Here is a 21,413-nt window from a genome sequence, read left to right as displayed (position 1 = left end):
TTACTAGTAAAGTATCTGTCTGTATCTACCTTGTGTTACATACATCTCACAACTCACAGTGCTTTGGTTTCTGCCAGGCTTCTCCAGGCGGTTTCCTCATGATTGAGTACAGGTGTTCCTCATGCAGCGGAAGTAGCTGCAGCACCAAATTCTCATCAGCTAGCTCTGCTGGGACAATGTTGAGGTTGAGAGAGAATTAATCATAACTCTTAATTTCATATTTTCTGACAGAGCTTGGGCTTTTTCAATTATTTTGTTTCATGTGTGTGCTGAACTCACACATGGGAGAGCGTGAGGCGCTGCTTGGCAAGCGTAACAGCAATGTATTCGCGGTTTAATCAAGAATAGCTGATAATAGTCTAATAACTGTATCCATTTGCATTTATTTTGATATATTGGTTTAAAATTACTTCTTAAAACAAGTCCCTAGCTATTGGTGTATTTAGAATTCTAGTGAAAATGATTTTATGTACTTGAAACTGCTGTGCATTACCAATCGTGAGCCTTAAACCTACATTTTTCTGTACATCTGTTCCAGGATCTAATTCTTGGCTCGTACCAGAAACGAAAGGAGCAATTGTGCAAGGTGGATATGGCCACACTAGTGTCTATGATGAGCTGACAAAATCTATTTATGTCCATGGTGGATACAAAGCATTACCTGGCAATAAATATGGGTTGGTGGATGATCTTTACAGATATGAAGTTAACACTCGGACATGGTAAGTGAGATTTGTAACATGAGAAACTAAGTTATCTGTTACTGCAAAAGAAAACCGAAGCAGAGAAAGGTAGAGTAAGGTTCTAGTAAAGTCACACAGACAGTTCCAACTCGGTTTTTTATGTAGCAGAACATTATGTATGTTCTGCAATGAAAGGGAAGAACTGTGGTAAGAGATTAGACTTTACCCACTGGATTAATGGAGCTGAGAGGCTGGGCTAATGACACTAGCAATAAAATGTTTACTGTAACTGTGATATCATGTAATCAGTATTCAAAGCGCTCAGTGAGGCAGCTGAGCCTGAATGTACCACTGGCCGGGTGGGCTATTGGGAAGAGGTGGGACCATGGCTGGTCTTCCTTGTGCCTGGGTACATGGCTTTCTTCACACTGGCATTTGCCTCTCCTCGCTGTCTATTTTCTCTTGCACACACTCTTGCCTGATCTGGCTGAGGTTCATACACTTTTCTGCCTCAATATACAAAGCTGATTACTTGTTCTATTCAATGGCATGTGGGTTTTCATTTCTCCATATTAATTAGGCGTAAGCTTTATGCTTTTCGGAATGTGAGGGGGTGACATTTTAATCCCTAGTGTGAACATTATTTCTAATACTTGATGAAGAATTACAGTACTTGTAATATCTGCTTTGGTTTTTGTTACTTGCATACTCCTGCAGTTTGGCAATTGGAGAGCAATATGGTGCTAGGCTTAGATAATGGACTGAAACAGTGGAAGCACCTGCTGGCTCCTGGGTATTTCTATCACCATCATGATGCTGTATGCAGCTCTTGGCATCCATGCAGTTAACATGGACTGATGTTTGCAGATAAATGTATGCGTGCATAAATAAATTCAGGGTAGTGTGCTGAGATGGTCACGTAAATTGTCTGGACAGTTCAGAAGGTTGCTTTCATCACAGACGACACAGTCTCAAGCTGTGCCAGGGGAAGGTTAGGCTCGAGGTGAGGAGAAAGCTCTTCACAGAGAGAGTTGTTAGCCATTGGAATGTGCTGCCCAGGGAGGTGGTGGAGTCACCATCCCTGGAAGTGTTCAAGAGGGGATTGGACGTGGCACTTGGTGCCATGGTTTAGTAGTCATGAGGTCTGTGGTGACAGGTTGGACTTGATGATCTTTGAAGTCTTTTCCAACCTTACTGATTCTATGATTCTGTGATCAGTGGTGCTAATCAGTAGTGAAGTGCATGGCCAAATTTGCAAACTTGGTCTGTATTACAATTCCACTTCTGCTGAATCTTAGAGAAAGGTTATTTTCACCAGGAGGGATGAAACTTGACACACAGCGTGCAATAATTAGGGGAAAACAAACTCTGTAGAATATGGGAGTTGGACTGGGGCAATGCAGTTGGGTAACAAGTAGAAGAGGGAGTAGCCCAAAGAAAAACTGCTGTTCCATCCACTGTGGAGAAGAGGAGAGAGTCCTCAGTTTTTCCTGAAACACTGTATGGCTCTTTAGGCTTTTAGTGATCGAGACAACTATTTGTAGACAGCTGCAAGGCAGAATAATAAAGACAGAGCCTAGTGTATAGCAATTAATGTAAATTAGGAGGTAGGAGCTGTGGAAAACTGGTAAAGCGAAAGACATCTATAGTCTTTTTGTAGTATATTATCATTCTTTCAACTCAGAGCAGCAGTATTCCTCCATTACTGGTTGAAACTAACTGTTAAAGGTAATGTTTTGTTCTGCTTCCCTGTCATTCCTAATTTTGTATGATGCTAACTGATGAGTTGAAGTGATACAGATCCAAGCTAGAGGAGGGTAGATTTAGATTACACGTTAGGAAGAGGTTCTTCACTATAAAGGTGATGAGACACTGGAACAGTTTCCCTGAAGAGGTGGTGGAAGCCCCATCCCTGGAGGTTTTTAAAGCCAGGCTGGATGTGGCTCTGGGCAACCTGATCTGGTGTGAGGTGTCCTTGGCCATGGCAGGGGAGTTGAAACTAGATGATCCTTGGGGTCCCTTCCAACCCTGACAGTTCTATGATGCTATGAAATACCATAATTTCCTCAGGAGTTACCATAAATATTCTGTATCAAGCCAGTTCTTGATTAGAAAAAGACATTTGTGTGATGCTCCATTTTCCAAGTATCTTAATCAGTAATACACAACCAAAATGCAAATCACTTAGACAAGAAGGGCTAACAACAGAAATGAATTGGTGGGTATGCTGGTGACTTGAAGGAATTATCATGTTTTAAAGCAATTAAAAAAATAATCTTATGTGCTTTCATTCAATCTGGTATTTGTTTTGTTACTTACTAGAGGTAGGGGGGATCTATTTAAATGATATGATGATAACTTAATGCCTTCCTCTCAGCTTGTTTACACAGATGGTGTCTTAACACTTAAAACCCCATCTTGATCATTGATTAATTTACACCATTATGCCAAAGCAATGAGACACACTTTGCACCTATGATGATGTAAAAATATTAAACAGATGTCATCAGTGTGACTCGAGAGTGACAGAATTATTCAACTGGAAGAACGTCAGATCAGTATGTTTGCTACAGGAAACTAATGGCAAAGCAGTTTAATTGAGGTTGTGAGCAGCATGCAGTCAAGTGAGAGTGTGAACTTGGAAACACAAGACTTCTGAGAGACCTGAAAGGTTACTATGGGAATGTAACTAGCATTCTGTACTGGTGATCTAATCACCTCTTCACAAACACATCTACAGCTGGTCTACTTAACTAATTCAAGCTGGCAAATCTCGCAAATGGTTATTCTTTCCCTTGGTAAGATTTGTTTGCTGTGATTGAATCAAGTTTGTATTCTGTTCTTTTTACTAGTTCCATCCACACCTGCCACTTTAAAATTGTGGCATTGATAGCTCTTGGCTGCTGTTGAGCCCATGTTATTACTCTAGCAGAATGCAGACCACACAGGCACAGGATGAAATGAATGAAGGGAGATGAAAGATTAAATCTGCATGGACTAGGCTGTTTTTTTTTTTTGGTGGTGAGATTTGGTATGTTTGAGTTTGCCAGCCTGAATATATTTATAAAGCAGTGCAAGTGTTTTTCATCCTACCTAGAAAGACCTCTGCCATTTCTTTTCCAAGCCTGAGTGTTGAGTTGATAAATAAATAAAACTTCCCCTTTTTTTCAATACTCTGAGTCATCTAAAGACTCTTTTAGGCTTCTAAAAAAATTTTATTGCATTCCTTGAGGAAAAAAAACAACAAACCAGCAACCCCATGCAGTGCTACAGGCTGGGGTCAGAGTGGCTGGAGAGCAGCCAGGTAGAGAGTGACCTGGGGGTACTGGTCAATGGTAGGCTGAACATGAGCCTGAAGTGTGCCCAGGCAGCCAAGAGGGCCACTGACATCCTGTCCTTTATCAGGAATATGTGGCCAGCAGGAGCAGGGAAGTCATTCTGCCCCTGTACTCAGCACTGTTTACACCGCACCTCGAGTACTGTGTCCAGTTCTGGGCTCCTCAGTTTAGGAAGGAGGTTGTCTTGCTGGAATGAGTCCAGAGAAGGGCAACGAAGTTGGTGAAGGGTTTGGAACACAAGCCCTATGAGGAGAGGCTGAGGGAGGTGGTGTTGCTTAGCCTGGAGAGGACACTCAGGGGTGACCTTATTGCTCTCTACAGCTACCTGAAGGGGGGTTGTAGACAGGCAGATGTTGGTCAGGTTGCACCAGGGGAGGTTCAGACTGAAGGTTAGGAAGAAGTTCTACACAGAGAGAGAGATTGGTCATTGGAATTGGCTGCCTGGGGAGGTGGTGGAGTTGCCATCATTGGAGGTGTTTAGGAGGAGACTTGATGGGGTGCTTGGTTGCATGGTTTAGTTGATTAGGTAGTGTTGGATGATAGGTTGGACACGATGATCTTGAAGGTGTCTTCCAACCTGGTTTATTCTATTTTATTCTATTCTAAAACCAACCAAATACAAAGCAGCAGCAGCAGCTACAACAACAGCAATAAACTGCAAAGCAACAGCAAACCCCAAAACCAAACCACTGTCACTAAGGATGTATAAGAATAGGATATAATGGTGCAAATGGGTTTTCAGTCAGTTTCAAGTATAATTTACTTGATCTTTAATCACTTATGAAGAATGTGAGCGTGATACACTTTATTTCAGCCAGGTTACTTGACAAACTTTTTTAATTAAAAAAACCCCATAGCATTTTAAATGAGTGATGAATATTTGTTCTAACATGAAAGAAAAATAATCACAGTATCACCAAGGTTGGAAGAGACCTCAAAGATCGAGTCCAACCTGTCACCACAGACCTCGTGACTAGACCATGGCGCCAAGTGCCATGGCCAGTCCCCTCTTGAACACCTCCAGGGACGGTGACTCCACCACCTCCCTGGGCAGCACATTCCAGCAGCGAACAACTCTCTCAGTGAAGAACTTCTCCTCACCTCGAGCCTAAACTTCCCCTGGTGCAGCTTGAGACTGTGCCCTCTTGCTGGTTGCTAGAGAGAAGAGACCAACCCCTTCCTGACTACAGCCACCTTTCAGGTAGTTGTAGAGAGCAATGAGGTCTCCCCTGAGCCTCCTCTTCTCCAGGCTAAACAATCCCAGCTCCCTCGGCCTGTAATCTCAGAAACAATCTGAATACATCTCATCAGAGTACTAAATGTTTTACTTTAATGTCTTCTTTGTATATTATATTGTTCTAATGTATAATGTTTTTTGTATGTTCACAATTTCCCACATGTTAATGTGTATGAATTTGTTTTTATGTTTTGTAGGACTGTTTTGCAAGATACCTTAATTCAGCTGCTGTTCTTATATTTTGTAGGACTATTTTGAAAGAGAGTGGTTTTGCAAGATACCTTCATTCAGCTGTCATAATCAATGGGGCTATGCTCATTTTTGGAGGAAACACTCACAATGATACTTCCCTGAGTAATGGTGCAAAGTGTTTTTCTGCTGATTTTCTGGCATATGATATAGGTATGTATTTGAGTTTTAAATACCACACCGTTTCTGAAGTCCAGCTAGTGTGATTCTTTAAAGTCTTGATCCCAAACACCTTCAATTTATTTATAAATTGCATATAAACTTAATCCCAGGCTTCTGTTCTGTTTTTGGTTTGTGGGATCAAGGATAACAGCTAAAATGATCAGGTTAAGAAAAAAAGTGCCTTATACTGTCTTACAATCACAGCATCACAGAATTTCAGGGGCTGGAAGGGACCTTGAAAGATCATCCAGTCCAATCCCCCTGCCAGAGCAGGTTCACCTACACCAGATCACACAGGAACACATCCAGGCAGGTTTTGAAGATCTCCAGGCTCCCCAGAGATGTTGTGGAGTTTCCTTCCCTGGAGACTTTCAAAAGCCTGGATGTGTTCCTGTGTGGCTTGCCCTAGGTGATCCTGATTTGGAAGGGGCTTGGATTCAATGATCTCTGGAGGTCCTTTCCACCCCCTAACATTCTGTGGCTCTGTGACTCAGGGAGGGAGACTCTACAGCCCCCCTGGGCAGCCTGTTCCAGTGCTCTGTCACCCTCACAGGGGAAAAAAAAATTCCTCATGTTTGTGTGAAACTTCCTATGCCTCAATTTCCACCCATCGCCCCTTGTGCTGTCACTGGGCATCACTGAGCAGAGCCTCCATCCTCTCAGGACTCATCCTTTACATCTTTATAAACATTGATGAGGCCACCTCTCAGTCGCCTCTAAGTTAAAGAGCTGTCAGCTCCCTCAGGCTCTCCTTGTACGGAAGATGTTCCATTCCCCTAATCATCCTCATGGCTCTGTGCTGGACTCTCTCAAGCAGCTCAGTGTCTTCTTGAACTGAGGGGCCTGGAACTGGACATAGTATTCCAGATGCAGCCTCAGCAGTGCAGAGTAGAGCGGGAGGAGAACCTCTCTTGACCTAGGGGAGGCTTAGGATGGATGTTAGGGACAAATTCTTCATAGAGAGAGTGATTGGCCATTGGAATGGGCTGCCTGGGGAGGTGGTGGAGCTGCCGTCACTGGAGGTGTTTAAGAAGAGACTTGATGGGGTGCTTGGTGCTGTGGTTTAGTTGATTAGATAGTGTTGGATGATACGTTGGACTTGATCTTGAAGGTCTCTTCCAACCTGGTTTGTTCTGTTCTGTTCATCACACCCCTTCTAATCCACCCCAGAATGGCACTGGCCTTCTTGGCCACAAGAGCACATTGCTGACTCATGGTCATTCTTCCATCCACTAGGACCCCCAGATCCCTTTCACCTTTACAGCAGATCCATCCTCAACCTATACTGGTGCATGGAGTTGTTCCTTCCCAGGTGCAACACTCTGCACTTGCCCTTATTGAACAATACGAATAGTGGTTATGTTGCTACTTGATGTGCAAGAGTTGGTGCATTTTGGTGTTAGGAAAGTGTGCTTAGTTTCATGGGACAGAAGATGAGGCATGACAGGGATCTGGGTAACCTGACCTAGTTGAGGATGCCACTGCTTACTGCAGGGGGTGTTAGACTACATGACCTTTGGAGCTCCCTTCCAACCCAGACTATTCTATGACAGACTTAATGACAGATGGTGCTAAAAAAAACCCCAATCAACAGTTTATTTCTGAAGCACCAAAGCATGCTGATATGCAGTATGAATGTCAAAATAGAGACTTTATTCCCAGTTACCTGAATTCAAAAGCAGAAGTTAGTACCAACTAAAGAACCTCACAAAACTTTGCCAACAATGGATTAGGTCTGTCATTCAGGGAGAATGAGATAACTGGAGAAGGCTCCGAGGTGACCTAATTGTGGCCTTCTAGTATCTGAAGGGGGCCTACAGGAAGCCTGGGGAAGGACTTCTCAGGATCTCAGGTAGTGATAGGACTAGGGGGAATGGAATGAAGATGGAGGTGGGGAGATTCAGGCTAGATGTGAGGAGGAGGTTCTTCACCATGAGAGTGGTGAAGCCCTGGAATGGGTTGTCCAGGGAGGTGGTTGGGGCCCCGTCCCTGGAGGTGACCAGGCTGGATGAGGCTCTGGCCAGCCTGATCTAGTGTGGGGTGTCCCTGCCCATGGCAGGGGGGTTGGAACTAGATGATCCTTGTGGTCCCTTCCAACCCTGACAATTCTATGATTCTATCTCATGCTGACTATCATAGTATCATTCAGGGTTGGAAGGGACCACAAGGATCATCTAGTTGCAACCCCCCTGCCATGGGCAGGGACACCCCACACTAGATCAGGTTGCTCATAGATAACATTTAATGGAACGTGGTGCAAGTCATACATACAAGTCTTCTCCATGCTGAAGGAAATGACAGTAGCATGACAGTGGCTTCTGTGTGAGTCATGTGGCTGTGGAAGTGGCCTCTGCACTCCTGGTGAAAGGATGGTGCTGCTCACCAGGCCCTGCATTTTTTTGGTAGTATTTTGGCAACGTACATTTAAGAAAACCAAACCCACAAGTGGTATTAGGACTGACTGAAGCACGAGGAGTCTTTAGGAGACAGTGGTATATTTAATTTTGCACAAGAGTGGCTGAGTGCAGGAAAGATTGCTGCTTATAAATATATGATAAGAGTACACTTTGGAGGGAAACTGTTAAGGTAAAAGACAGTCTCAAGACGAGACTACCTGGCTGTAAGCATTCAGTCAGTAGAATGGTTCCAGCCATTAGAGCTGTGCAGTTATGGAAAAGCCTCCCAATAGGATTGTGGAGGCTGTAAATCTAAGAGAATTTAATGAGTCCATAATCTGTTTCCTGTCTTGTTTACTGCCACTGCTGTTCTTGCCATAAATACTTTTTCCCTTCCCTAATGTTCGTGTTCATGTTTTATGTATGGGCTGCAATATAAACAAACAGGTCATATTTGGGCTAAAAAGCCACTTGTCCTGGGAAGGAAAAAATAGGAAATGTCAGAGCAGTCTGAGAAATGTGCATGATCCTGTTGAGAATAGCCTGTGGATAATGCCTGGATCTATTTTTGGCAAGCCTTTATCAGCTGATTACAAGACGAGCTGATGGCTCTTTTATGGCTTTCTGTATAGATATCCATGCAATGTGTTTGTTTTCCTATTGAAATAATCAGAAAACTGAATACATGGAACATGTATGTTTTATTTCCTGCCACTTTCACTGAGTCTGTGAATAATGGCTTTTCAGAACAGTGGATTTTTTTTTCATCTGTATCCCTGTATTACATATTGTGTAGCTTCTTGTAGGCACCTTGAGTACTGTGTCCAGTTCTGGGCTCCTCAGGAGGATGTTGACTTGCTGGAGTGTGTCCAGAGAAGGGCAACAAAGTTGGTGAGGGGCTTGGAACACAGCCCTATCAGGAGAGACTAAGGGAGCTGGGGTTGCTTAGCCTGGAGAAGAGGAGACTCAGGGGTGACCTTCTTGCTCTCTACAACTACCTTAAGAGGGGTTGTAGACAGGCAGAGGGTGGTCTCTTCTCCCAGGCAGCCAGTACCAGAACAAGAGGACACAGTCTCAGGCTGTGCCAGGGGAGGTTTAGGCTGGATGTTAGGAAGAAGTTCTACACAGAGAGAGTGATTGCTCATTGGAATGGGCTGCCCAGGGAGGTGGTGGAGTCACCATCACTGGAGGTGTTCAGGAGGAGACTGGATAAGGTGCTTGGTTCCATGGCTTAGTTGATTAGGTGGTGTTGGGTGATAGGTTGGGCATGATGATCTTGAAGGTCTCTTCCAACCTGGTCTGGTCTGGTCTGGTCTGGTCTATTCTGTTCTATTCATCTGATGGTGTATGCCATTGAATTTATTCTTGCTTCAATTTACACCTGTTTTTAATTCTTAATAAAACAGAGCTCCTTCCTCATTTTAGAGGAAAAAGACTACTTATTGTTCTCCATTTATTTGTAGAGTGTGCACTTGAGAATAAACAGTGTGAGCCCCAGGATCTGGATAAGAATTTCACACACAGGGAGATTTTCTTATTCTACTTCATAATGTTGTATGCTGTTATTTTATTTTTTTAGATCAAGCAGTATAATTGTTTTTTTTCCTGGTTGATTACAGTGTTTTATATGGCATTCATATCTTCCTATGAGTCACATTCTCCTTGTGTTAAAAACCTGATGAAGTGCAAGAGAAAGTGATGTAGTAAATACTCTTTAAAAAAAAAAAATATAAAGCTATGATGATTGAGTTGATTTGGACTTAATTTTCTGTATTGTTCATTTCACCAAATTAAATATGCAGTCTCACAGTACACATCAAAGACATACCTTTCCAGAAAAGAGTAAATACTTCCCCCTCCACCCCCCCCCAAGAATTAAATAATTATGGAACAAGCATATTTCAGAATTTTATTTACTTTTTATCACAAATTTTTGAACAATGCTTGGAAGGAAAAAAAAAACATGTGATGCTATCAGCATCATGTTTCCTGGATACCTTGCAAGTGATGAAGTGTTATGCTCTGTCTTGTAAAAAATGGGTGCTGTCTGTAAAGCAGCTGTATCCTGGAGATAGAGCCTATACTATTTATGTTCAAGTTGGGCTATAGAGTGCTTCTGATTATATCTCTTATTATATGTGGCATAGTCTTATGGATAGATTACTTCAGCCTTTTCCTGTCCATGAAAACACTTACTGTTTTTCATATTAATGTGCAATAAGTGTTTGGGTGGATTCATCTCAGTTAAGTTTAGCTGTCTAAAAGATTAGTTTCTCATACAATCTGGTAATCCAGACTCTCCTCTGGTTAATGGTGGGAGATAAGTACCTCCAGAGAGCAATTAATTTTACCAAGCTTACAAGAGGGCTACTTTTTTTTTTGGGTCTTTTTCTTCTTTTCTGGCATCAATCTTTGCTTTCTAGGTGCTAAACTTAGTCTGCAAGCATAAATTTAGGCAGTTAAATCCGTGTGTCATGAGCCCAGAGCACAATTCAATCATTTTAAATGTTGCTGCATGTGAATATATTTGTTAACACTGAAATTTCAGAGATGGAGATGTTCCTGAGTTCCTGCAGTTTCAGTGTATGAAGTATTCAGACTGTCTTTTGTTTTAAGTATATATATATATATATATATATATATATATATATATATAAAAATATATATATATGTCATTTACTAGGATACCTGGATACTTTATAATTGTGTAGAGAAGGACTGACAGGAGATCTCTATAAGAGCCAAACCAAGTTGTTGGAACATGGCTTCTATGATGGAGAGAGACTTTACAAAGGCCTGTAGCAATAGAATGAGGGACAATGGCTTCAAACTATGGAGGAACAGATTTAGATTGGATGTTAGGAACAGGTTCTTTACTGTGATGGTGGTGTAACACTGGAACAGGTTGCCCAGGGAAGTGGTTGGGGCCCTGTCCCTGGAGATGTTCAAAGTGGGGCTTGTCTTAGGGCACTGGGCAACCTGATCTAGTTGAGGATGCCTCTGATGACTGCAGAGGGGGTTGGACTAGATGACCTTCAGAGGTATCTTCCAATCCAGACCATTCTATGATTCATTCTGTTGCTACAACAAACAAGTTTAAAAGTTTTCATTAAGAAGTTTTGTGAAAATCTCTGTCCCTGCATCAGCTGGATTGCTTCATCCTGATTTCTTCACAGAACCGTGATTTTGGAAGGCAAGCCTTCTTTTTATGAAAGCTTATGCTGATTTTTAGGAGTAGATGAAGTTCCCTATCTGTTGTCTAATTCTGTCTGTTCTTATATTTTCCTTTAGAAATGGAAGCATAGAATCATAGAGTCAATGAGGTTGGAAAATACCTGAGAGATCATCAAGTCCAACCTGTCACCCAACACCTCATGACTAACTAAGCATAGCACAATGGTTTACCAGATCTCCCCACAAACCTTTTAAAAAAGTTCTATGATTTTGTGATTCTACTTCCATGCAGCTTTCTCCTAGTAGCAGCTGCATTTCATCACTGTGTGTATAACATGTAAAGAGAGCATACCAGCATAATCTGATGCTGGATTCTGCTTAGTATGTATGGCTGGGCTGCAGATGTGTGACTGAGCAGAACTGGCATTTCAAATCTGTTTAAATACTCTCAAATGGAGAAATGATTTGATAATGTAAACAAAGTAGGTAGTTTTTTCTACCTTTTCTTAATGCATAGCTCCTGTCTACAACTACCTGAAGGGAGGTTGTAGCCAGAAAGGGGTTGGTCTCTTCTCCCAGGCAATCAGCACCAGAACAAGAGGACACAATCTCAAACTGCACCAGGGGAGGTTTAGACTCGAGGTGAGGAGAAAGTTCTTCACAGAGAGAGTTGTTAGCTGTTGGAATGGGCTTCCCAGGGAGGTGGTGGAGTCTCTGTCCCTGGAGGTGTTCAAGAGGGGATTGGACATGGCACTTGGTGCCATGGTTTAGTAGACATGAGGTACTGGGTGACAGATTGGACTTGATGATCCAACCTTAATGATTCTATGATCTATGATTCTATGAAAGAGGTTGTCACTAAACTGGTCTGCCAGTGCAGAAATACAAATGTGATCCTTGGAAGTAAGTTATGGAACAGTGGTTGCACATTTTTTAGAGACTGTCCTAACATCTTTTCCTCTTTATTTCTAGGAATATTAAATTTTGGTGTGGGTTTTTCTCCTTCTTTTTTCCTTCTGCTCAGTGGAACAGTGTTAACTTGGAGTAGTAGAGTTACCTAGCTTGAACAGTTAGGGCACTTTCCTCAGGGGTAAAGATCTATGGGTTTAAATGCTATTGGGTAGGAAATGAACCTGTTGCTCCTATGTCTTGGATCAGTACTCTAAATAGTATTAAACTATATAAAATAAGTATTTTTTTAATAATATTTTGAAGTATGAACCATTTCCATTCTTTCTAGGGAAAAATGAGAGTATCACTTAGAGTTCCATCTGCAAGTTCTGGGCAGGCATGGTGCCATCTGTTCAGTCTTGAATGCAGTATTGGGGCATGGCAGGGTTGGGGAGGAAAAGGAAGATGAGGTGTAAATAAGCTTGGTTTCTGTTCAAAGCTTACTGTTTTTCATCTGAGCTTCTATGATATTTACTGCTAAGGGAATAGTTTGGTTCCTTGATGTTCTTTTATAGTCTGCAAAGTTTTGTAGTGTTTTAGGGTCATTCTTAGTGTCTTTCTAGTTGTTGGAAAAAACTGATATGACCATAATACATGTAATAAATCAGATGAAGGAAGAGGAGACTCACTGCCTTTAAAATAACAGCTGGTAGAGGTCCAGTTCTCTTAGACTTTTGTAAATCTAAAACTTTGACTGGAGACAACTTGTATTATCTTTTAAACAGCATCATGAACATAATTCAGACTTGAATTTAATGGAGCTGTGTTACCATGCTTCTGCTTCAGTTCTGCCTTTAGGTTCAAGTAACATTGTTTAAAATCAGACGTGAATGGTAAGTGCAGACTTCATACTGAACTCCACTCCTGAATAGATTTTTAATGGCATATTCAGCTACATGTCTCAAGAGCAAAAGTCACATCCAGGATGACCAGAATGACCTAGGATGCTATTTGCCCTATTTTTTCTTTAGTCACACTTCGGTACATCTGATGTCAGTTAAATATTCTAAAGTAAATCTTATGTTTGTGTATTCTACTGTTGTGGCAACATGGATGAGAAATGTAGTTATTACCTTTCTACACATTCATACTGGAAGAAATTCCAGTAATGTATGAAGACAGTATACTACTATAATATATGCTATGTACAACAGCATATTCCTTTTGCTTTACTGTGTAGGCTCTTACAGTACCTTTGTATTGATGTAACTGATTGTATTTTCAGTGATCTCATCAATGTAGCCTTAATGGTCCCCAGTGAATTCTTAGGAACTCCTTCTCTGTGTCTCTGTCTCTTAGAGAGAGCTTAGATTCCTATCTGAGTTGTGCAATTGTGACATTTTCCTTACTGCTGCAACACTGACAACTTTTCTGTAAAATGTCTCAGTCATCCTTTCTGATACCAGTCATGCAGTATTACCAGCAGGATGTAGGTGAGAAGGATACAGTTTACTGGGTAAAGTATAGCATGTTGAGACCTGTCTTGTTAGAGTATAGTCCCTGGAGTGTGCTACCCTGTACAGAATTCAGCTGGGCTTACTCCTCTGCCAGCGTCAGATGGATCACCTCAAATGTGGTCTGTGTTTCATTGTGAAGTTGTGTGGTGGATCAAATTGTTCTCAGAGCCACTTCTGTTTCTTCTGCTAACTCAGGAGGAGTATGAACCTTTTTCTTATAATGACACAGTGTAGTACAACTTCTTCTTGAAGAAGAAGACTTCCTAACAGAAAGAAAAGCCCCTGTATTCCTTATGGTCCTTTTCAGTGACTAAGAATTCTGCTAATCAGTTTGGAATGAATAGTACCACTCCATCTGCTTAGTAACTGTTTCTACTGAGAGCAGTGTATGCTTCAAAGTGCTTGCTATGTGTTATGCCCAAATACATACAGACACAATGGTAAATGCAACCAACCCCATATCTTCCAGTTACTCTCTGTGTAATAGAATCAATAAGGTTGGAAAAGACCTCAAAGATCATCAAGTCCAACCTGTCACCCATGACTGCTAAACCATGGCATACCTTAAGAATGCATGAGATGTTACAGAGAAAAGTATTTTACTCTTTACTCCTTACAGCTTGCATCCTTATTAGACTTAATACAACAGATAAAATGCACAGAAGGCTGTAGTATCAATAAACAGTGTTGAAAATCACACTGTCTTTGCTGTTTGCCACTTTCTTCTTGCAACTGTACAGTGAATCTGGAAATTTGGGTACTGTGAAATGCTCAATAGTAGTTTGAAGACGACAAAGAGGGATAGATTCTATGTGATGCTTTACCAAAATGCACCAAAAAGCCCTGGTTAACTCTTTTTTATTAACCAATCTGTACAGAGTTAAAGCTGGGCTAAAGCTGAGCAAAAGTGGTATTCTTGCACAATGCTCTGCTCAGTGTTCAGTAGTCATTGAGAAGGCTAGGAGGAGATAAGAGAGAAGGCTATTTGTAACCTGCTTCCCTCCCCTTTTTCCCCCTGTACTCTATTGAAAAGAGCTGCCAGTTTGACAAATACCATCATCGAGAAAGGAATTATTATATCTCCAGCCCTCAAGGGTTTCTTATCTCAGAACCAGCTTTTATTATCATTTTACAGTTTTCCTGTGGCATTAAATCCCTCCTGTTCTTAAATAAATTTCTGGAAATATTATCTATTTGTATATATGTTTGTAAAAATACAGCAACTGATGTGCAGTGCTCTACCGACACCAGATGAAAATGTATTGTGGGGTTTGAAAACCAGCTCCCTTTTACCACCAAAGGTGTATGAGCACTAACCTGCCTTTTCTGATAATGTGCAATGACTTGGAGCAGCAAGAACTTGATTTGAAGGTAGAACAGCAAAATTTTGTTATCTGGTTTTAGCGTAAAAATGCTATTTCCACTAAATGATGTGGCTCTTAGCCTGAAATCCTTACCTTATTCACGGAGACATCACATGCCAGCCTTCACAGAATCATAGAATCAACCAGGTTCAACCTAATAACCTAACACCTCATGACAACTAAACCATGGCTTTAAGTGCAACATCCAATCCTTTTTTGAACACCTCCAGGGACGGTGACTCCACCACCTCCCTGGGCAGCACATTCCAATGATCAATTATTCTTTCTGTGAAGAACTTTCTCTTCACCTCGAGCCTAAACCTCCCCTGGCACAGCTTGAGACTGTGTCCTCTTGTTCTGGTGCTGGTTGCCTGGCAGAAGAGACCAAACCCAACCTGTGTGCAACCTCTTTTCAGGTAGATGTAGACAGAAATAAAGTCTCCCCTGAGCCTTATCTTCTCCAGGCTAAACAACCACAGCTCCCTCAGCCTCTCCTCACAGGGCCGTGCTCCAGACCTCCCCCCAGTCTCATTGCCCTTCTCTGGACATGTTCAAGTGTCTCAATGTCCTTCTGAAAGGAGGGGCCCAGAACTGGCCGCAGTACTCAAGGTATGGCCTAACCAGTGCTGGGTACAAGGGGAAGAATGACTTCTGTGCTCCTGCTGGCCACACTATTTCTGATACAAGCCAGGATGCCACTGGCCTTCTTGGCAATTGCTTAACACAGCCTTATGCTGTGTTATGGGGAATTCACAACTTTTATATTCAATACTCCTCATACCTTCATCTGAAGCTTATGATTGCAAGGGATTAATTTGTGCTCCAGTGCTGTGGTCTCTTCTGGTGAAACTGTTTCAGGAACAACATCTGTCTGGCATGTATGTACTTCCAGTTAAGTGGAGGAAATTAAAAAACCCAAATCAACACAATTGTGAAAGATGGTAATAATGTTAGCAGTGATAGTGACAGAAGGTAGAAGTTCAGAAAGAGGTAAGATTTTGAGGATGAATTTGTCCTCTAAGACAGCAAATTAAACTTACTCTACTTTCATATTCTTCAAACTTCCAAGTTCATTGACTCTGCATCTGATGTTGAAGTTACGACTCTCTGTGTTACCCTGGTAACAATGTGCTTTCAGTTTCTGTTTCGAGTTTACAAAAGAATGTAATTGGTTTGTCTGCCACAGCCACAGTCTCAGTTTATGGGCTCAGGCTGTGATTCTGTGGAAGCTGCAGTCAGCCTGGTGGTGTATTACTGTGGTTTTGCCTGTAGCTGTGCCGTCCTGCCCCCTCTCCTGCGCCAAGCCCACCCTTCTGTGACCTTGCTTTCAGCATGGCGTGCTAACAGGTTGCTAACTGTATCCACGACAAAGTGATACTGTGAATATTTTTCTGCATTGGAAGTGTGAGAAGAGCAGCACTAGCAAGGATGAACTGTCCTGACAGAGAATAAGAACAGAATTTATGTAGCTAGCGGTTAGAGTGACTTAGGCTCTTACTGACACCAGCCTGGAGGACACATTGTACCTCTTGAATTTCTTAATATCCACTTCTGTTGTATTAAGCTAGGGAGGAAAGAGGAGTGTTTGGAAACACCCTCTTTAGAAAGGAGTGATTGCTCTGAAGAACTGAAATCCCAGTCAGGACAGAAAAATGAAACCATGTTAGTAAAAGCTCCTAGAGCAATACAAAAAGAAATAGATTTGAATAGTTAATTTGATGTGAAGGTACTGATACAACATTCATCTCAAATACTTGGTGAAAGGAAAGCAATTAGTAGCATACTTAAATCAAGCTGCCAGAAGTAAGGGGATAATGAGATGGGCTGCACAGCTGGAGGAGTGGTAGTTTATCTTAAAGCACTTATGAAAAGAAATCATAAAATCATAAGGGTTGGAATGGACCTCAAGGATCATCTAGTTCCAACCCCCCATGGGCAGGGACACCTCCCACTAGCTCAGGTTGCTCAAACCCTGTCATCCATGAAATACACAGGAATTTAAGTCCTTTGGCTAATTTGAGTGTGTGTAACATTAGGGCAATATAACTGATCACTTGATGACAATGATTACAGTAGTTGTCGTTGTGGGTGTTGAGATGGGCTCTGAAGGCAGAGAACTGCATAGTAAAAGGCCATGTTTGAGTGCGCTCTGACTTTGATGAATGTCTTGATAGAGAAGTGATGCTGACAGGTCCTTGGAGCACCTGCTGAACAAATGGCATCTAAAAGGCATACCTGTTGATTTATTCTTGAGCAATGCAAATGTAGCTTTTCAAAACCAGCCAATGCAGTGTGCTCAAATCCTGTAATTTTTAGAAGCGTAAAAGAATCTCTCTGCATGTTAATTCTTCCTCCAGAAAAATCCACCAGTGATGCATTCAAAATGGGGATCTAATTAGTTGAAACCTAATTAAAACTAAAGGAAAGGACCAAAAATTATGAAATGTTATTAATGGAGTATGGGTTAAAGACTGATAATGTGTTTATCACTGATCTGTGATATGCATTTGCTGGGTGTGGCTCTGAGCAACCTGATGTAGTGTGAGGGGTCCCAGCCCATGGCAGGGGGGATGGGAACTAGATGATCCCTGAGATCCCTTCCAACCCTGACAATTCTATGATTCTACATTGGTAAATGCATATCAGTGCAGATAAAGACTCTGGAAGGATCTGATGAAGTTTGACTAAACATATTTATCAGCAGACAGCTTAGCTTTGAGGTAGTGACAACGGCGGGCGGGGGGGGGGGGGTGGGGAGAATTCTGTCACATCCTGTGGATTTTGCAGAATAATTTTAAAAAGCCCAAACAAATTAAAAACTAATGTTAAGAGTGGTTTTAAGTACATCAGACTAGGTTTGTTTCAGAGTTTATGAGACCAATGGGTGATGTAAGTATGCTAGGAAGATGAGATATAGATGGTCTGTTTCTAGAGTGGAGACAGCAAGAGTTACCTGTGCTATTCTTCCTCTTGTAAGTGGAAGTGAATAAACCAAACCAGGTTGGAAGAGACCTTCAAGATCATCGTGTCCAACCCATCAACCAATCCAACCCACCCAAACCGCTAACCCATGGCACCAAGCACCCCATCAAGTCTCCTTCTGAACACCTTCAATGACGGCGACTCCACCACCTCCCCAGGCAACCCATTCCATAGCGCAATCACTCTCTCTGTATAGAACTTCTTCCTAACATCCAACCTGAACCTCCCCTGGCGCAGCCTGAGACTGTGTCCTCTTGTTCTGGTACTGGCTGCCTGGGAGAAGAGACCATCATCAGCCTGTCTGCAACCTCCCTTCAGGTAGTTGTAGAGAGTGATAAGGTCACCCCTGAGTCTCCTCTTCTCCAGGCTGAGCAACCCCAGCTCCCTCAGCCTCTCCTCATAGGGCTTGTGTTCCAAACCCCTCACCAACTTTGTTGCTCTTCTCTGGACTCGTTCCAGCAAGTCAACCTCCTTCCTAAACTGAGGGGCCCAGAACTGGACACAGTACTCGAGGTGTGGCCTAACCAGTGCAGTGTACAGGGGCAGAATGACCTCCCTGCTCCTGCTGGGCAGTAAAGCATCTGATACTTAAAAGATAAAAAGAGTGTCTGATAAAATCCATTTTGCATGTATTTTGCTGAAAACTCCTTGTATTATTTTCTATATTTTCATATGCTTTTCTTTGGTCTTTCAGCTTGCGATGAATGGAAGATTTTACCAAAACCTAATCTACATCGCGACGTCAACAGATTTGGTCACACTGCTGTTGTCAGCAATGGGTAAAGAAATTGTCTTTTTAGATTTTCCTGGCTGCTTTTCTGAGTGAAGAAGCTGTGACAGAAATTCTATCTGTGTGGAGTATGATTCAATGCCATAGAACTAATGTAATTTATCAACATGAAAAGCAATGCTTTTTAGAGGCTTTGCTTGTCTTAGGTAATCAGCACAGCTAATCATTCAGCTGACATGCTGTGGAATCAGTTCAATGGCATTTTATATGAACCTGCTGGTGGTTTGAGGTCTTTCCTTACTATTGGGAACTACAGTGAATTAGAATTTCAGTACCAACTTGAATCTTCACTTAGATGTGGCAGGAGAAATCTTCTTTATGAAGCATGCTATAATTCCTTGTTCTTTGACAATCATAATGATCAAAACCATGTAACTAAAATTTTCATAGAAAAAGGAAGTTTTTGATGATGTAGATACAGTTTTCATTGCTAACCACTTGCAGGAAAAAAAATCCCAACTTGCTAACACCTAGACTATATCCAGTGTCCAGTTCTGGGCTCCTCAATTTAAGAAGGACATTGAGATACCTGAGCATGTGCAGAGAAGGGCAATGAGGCTCGTGAGAGGTTTCAAGCACAAGCCCTATGAGGAGAGGCTGAGGGAGCTGGGGTTGTTTAGCCTGGAGAAGAGGAGGCTCAGGGGAGACCTTATTTCTCTCTACAACTACCTGAAAGGAGGTTGTAGCCAGGTTGGGATTGGTCTCTTCTCCCAGGCAACCAGCCCCAGAAAAATAAGGACTCAGTCTCAAGCTGTGCCAAGGGAGGTTTAGGCTCGAGGTGAGGAGAAAGTTGTTCTCAGAAAGAGAGATTGGCCGTTGGGAATGTGCTGCCCAGGAAGGCAGTAGAGTCCCCGTCCCTGGAGGTGTTCAAAAGAGGATTGGACGTGGCACTTGGTGCCATGGTTTAGTTATCATGAGGTGTTAGGTATTAGGTAATAGGTTGGACTTGATGATCTCTGAGGTCTTTGCCAACCTTGCCGATTCTATGAAATATATTGCTTATCCGCTAGATAAAATCGTAATTTCTTATAATTTGTTGAGTAAGGGAGCCCAGTAAAGCTTCATCATCTGGAAATAGGAGATGGAAAGGATCTGAAATCTTTTTGGAGTTGGAGGTGGCTGAACTCTGCTTCCTCCTCCACCCTAAACCCCAAAGATGAAATTGAGACAAAGGTTTCCTTTTCAGTGGAAAAGTTGTAGGGTAAAATCTCAAGCTGCTTTGGCTGTCAGCAGCTCTACTCTACTGGACATACTACCAACAAGAAATATCCATCTGCCAATTACAACAGACTGCCTTTGAAATGTCCTTCAAGAAAAATGTTCTCATTTCCTGCAGCCCATTATTTCACATTCTCTTCTCATTATCTAGCTCCCAAAATGAGGAGATTCCTCCATAGGTCTTCTTCCCAGGCATTTGGTATATCACTCACTAACACACAGAGCACAGTGCACTTGGAGCTGCTTTGTTGTTGTTGTTATTCTAAACTTTTGTGGAGAAGTAAGTTGAAAAATCTTCATAATGGAGCCACTGACAGAGTGTTTATTAGAGGAGGGTGAAGAATGATTTTTACAATATTATGTGTTATATATTTTTATTGACAGACAAGAAATGAAGAAATCTATAGCTACAATAGCAGTTGTGTTTCCTTGCTTTTTCCTAACAGATCCATGTATATATTTGGGGGTTTTTCAAGTGTTCTTTTGAATGACATCCTTGTGTACAAGCCTCCAAACTGTGAAGCGTTCAGAGATGAAGAGCTGTGTAAAAATGCTCGTCCAGGGATAAGGTGTATATGGAACAAGAAACACTGCGAATCCTGGGAGTCTGGACATGTTAATAATATCCTCAGGGCAAAATGCCCTAAGAAAATGGGTAAGTGAATTCTAGTCTTGCACTGTCAAAATTGCGATGCAAAGTATAAGAGATAGGTGGGGAAAACTCTCCAAATGTCATGTATCACAGTGCGTTGGAGGTTGGAAGGGACCTCCAGAGATCAAGTCCAACCTCCCTGCTAAAGCAGGATCATTTAGGGCAGTCTGCACAGGAATGAATCCAGGCAGGTTTCGAATGTATCCTGAGAGGGAGATTCCACAACCTCTCTGGGCAGCCTGTTCCAGTGCTCCATCACTGTAAAGAAGTTTCTTCCTCATGTCGAGGTGAAATCTTCTATCTTCAGGCTTGTACCTGTTATTTCTTGTCTTATTACTGTGCACCTGTGTTTATACACATTGATGAGATTCCCTCTCAGCCTTCTCTTCTCCAGACTAGACAGCCCCAGGACTCTCAGTCTCTCCTCACAGGGGAGATGCTCAAGTCTCCTAATCATCCTCATGGCAGTCTGTTGGATTCTCTCCAGCAGATCTCTGTCTCTCTTGAACTGGGGAGCCCAAAACTGGACACAGTATTGCAGGTGTGGACTCACCATGGCAGAGTAGAGGGGGGGAACTTCCCTAAACCTGATGGACACACTTTTCTTGATTGCACCCTAGGATACCATTGGCTCTATTGGTGACAAGGGGCATGATTAGGAGGCCCGGAGAAGTTCTCCTCTCCCTCTGCTCTGCCCTGATGAGACCATATCTGGAATATTGTGTTCAGTTCTGGGCTCCTCACTTCAAGAAGGGAACTG

General features: G+C 42.2%; 1 protein-coding gene across 2 annotated transcripts in view; it reads left to right on the top strand.

Annotated features, from left to right (window-relative positions):
- Nucleotides 1-21,413, top strand: part of ATRNL1 (attractin like 1) — a 618,199-nt gene that overhangs the window by 91,667 nt on the left and 505,119 nt on the right. For both annotated transcript variants that reach the window (XM_068139299.1, XM_068139300.1), the window contains exons 9-12: nucleotides 539-722; nucleotides 5,506-5,660; nucleotides 18,688-18,772; nucleotides 20,448-20,656. In XM_068139299.1, the coding sequence (XP_067995400.1) occupies nucleotides 539-722; nucleotides 5,506-5,660; nucleotides 18,688-18,772; nucleotides 20,448-20,656 (633 nt within the window). The remainder of the gene's footprint in view (nucleotides 1-538; nucleotides 723-5,505; nucleotides 5,661-18,687; nucleotides 18,773-20,447; nucleotides 20,657-21,413) is intronic.

The sequence above is a fragment of the Melanerpes formicivorus genome, unplaced genomic scaffold (genome assembly GCF_026170545.1).
Source record: "Melanerpes formicivorus ecotype bairdi unplaced genomic scaffold, bMelFor1.0.p_v2 SCAF_6, whole genome shotgun sequence".
NCBI classification, from domain to species: Eukaryota; Metazoa; Chordata; class Aves; order Piciformes; family Picidae; genus Melanerpes; species Melanerpes formicivorus.
This window is presented reverse-complemented; position numbering and strand designations above follow the sequence as displayed.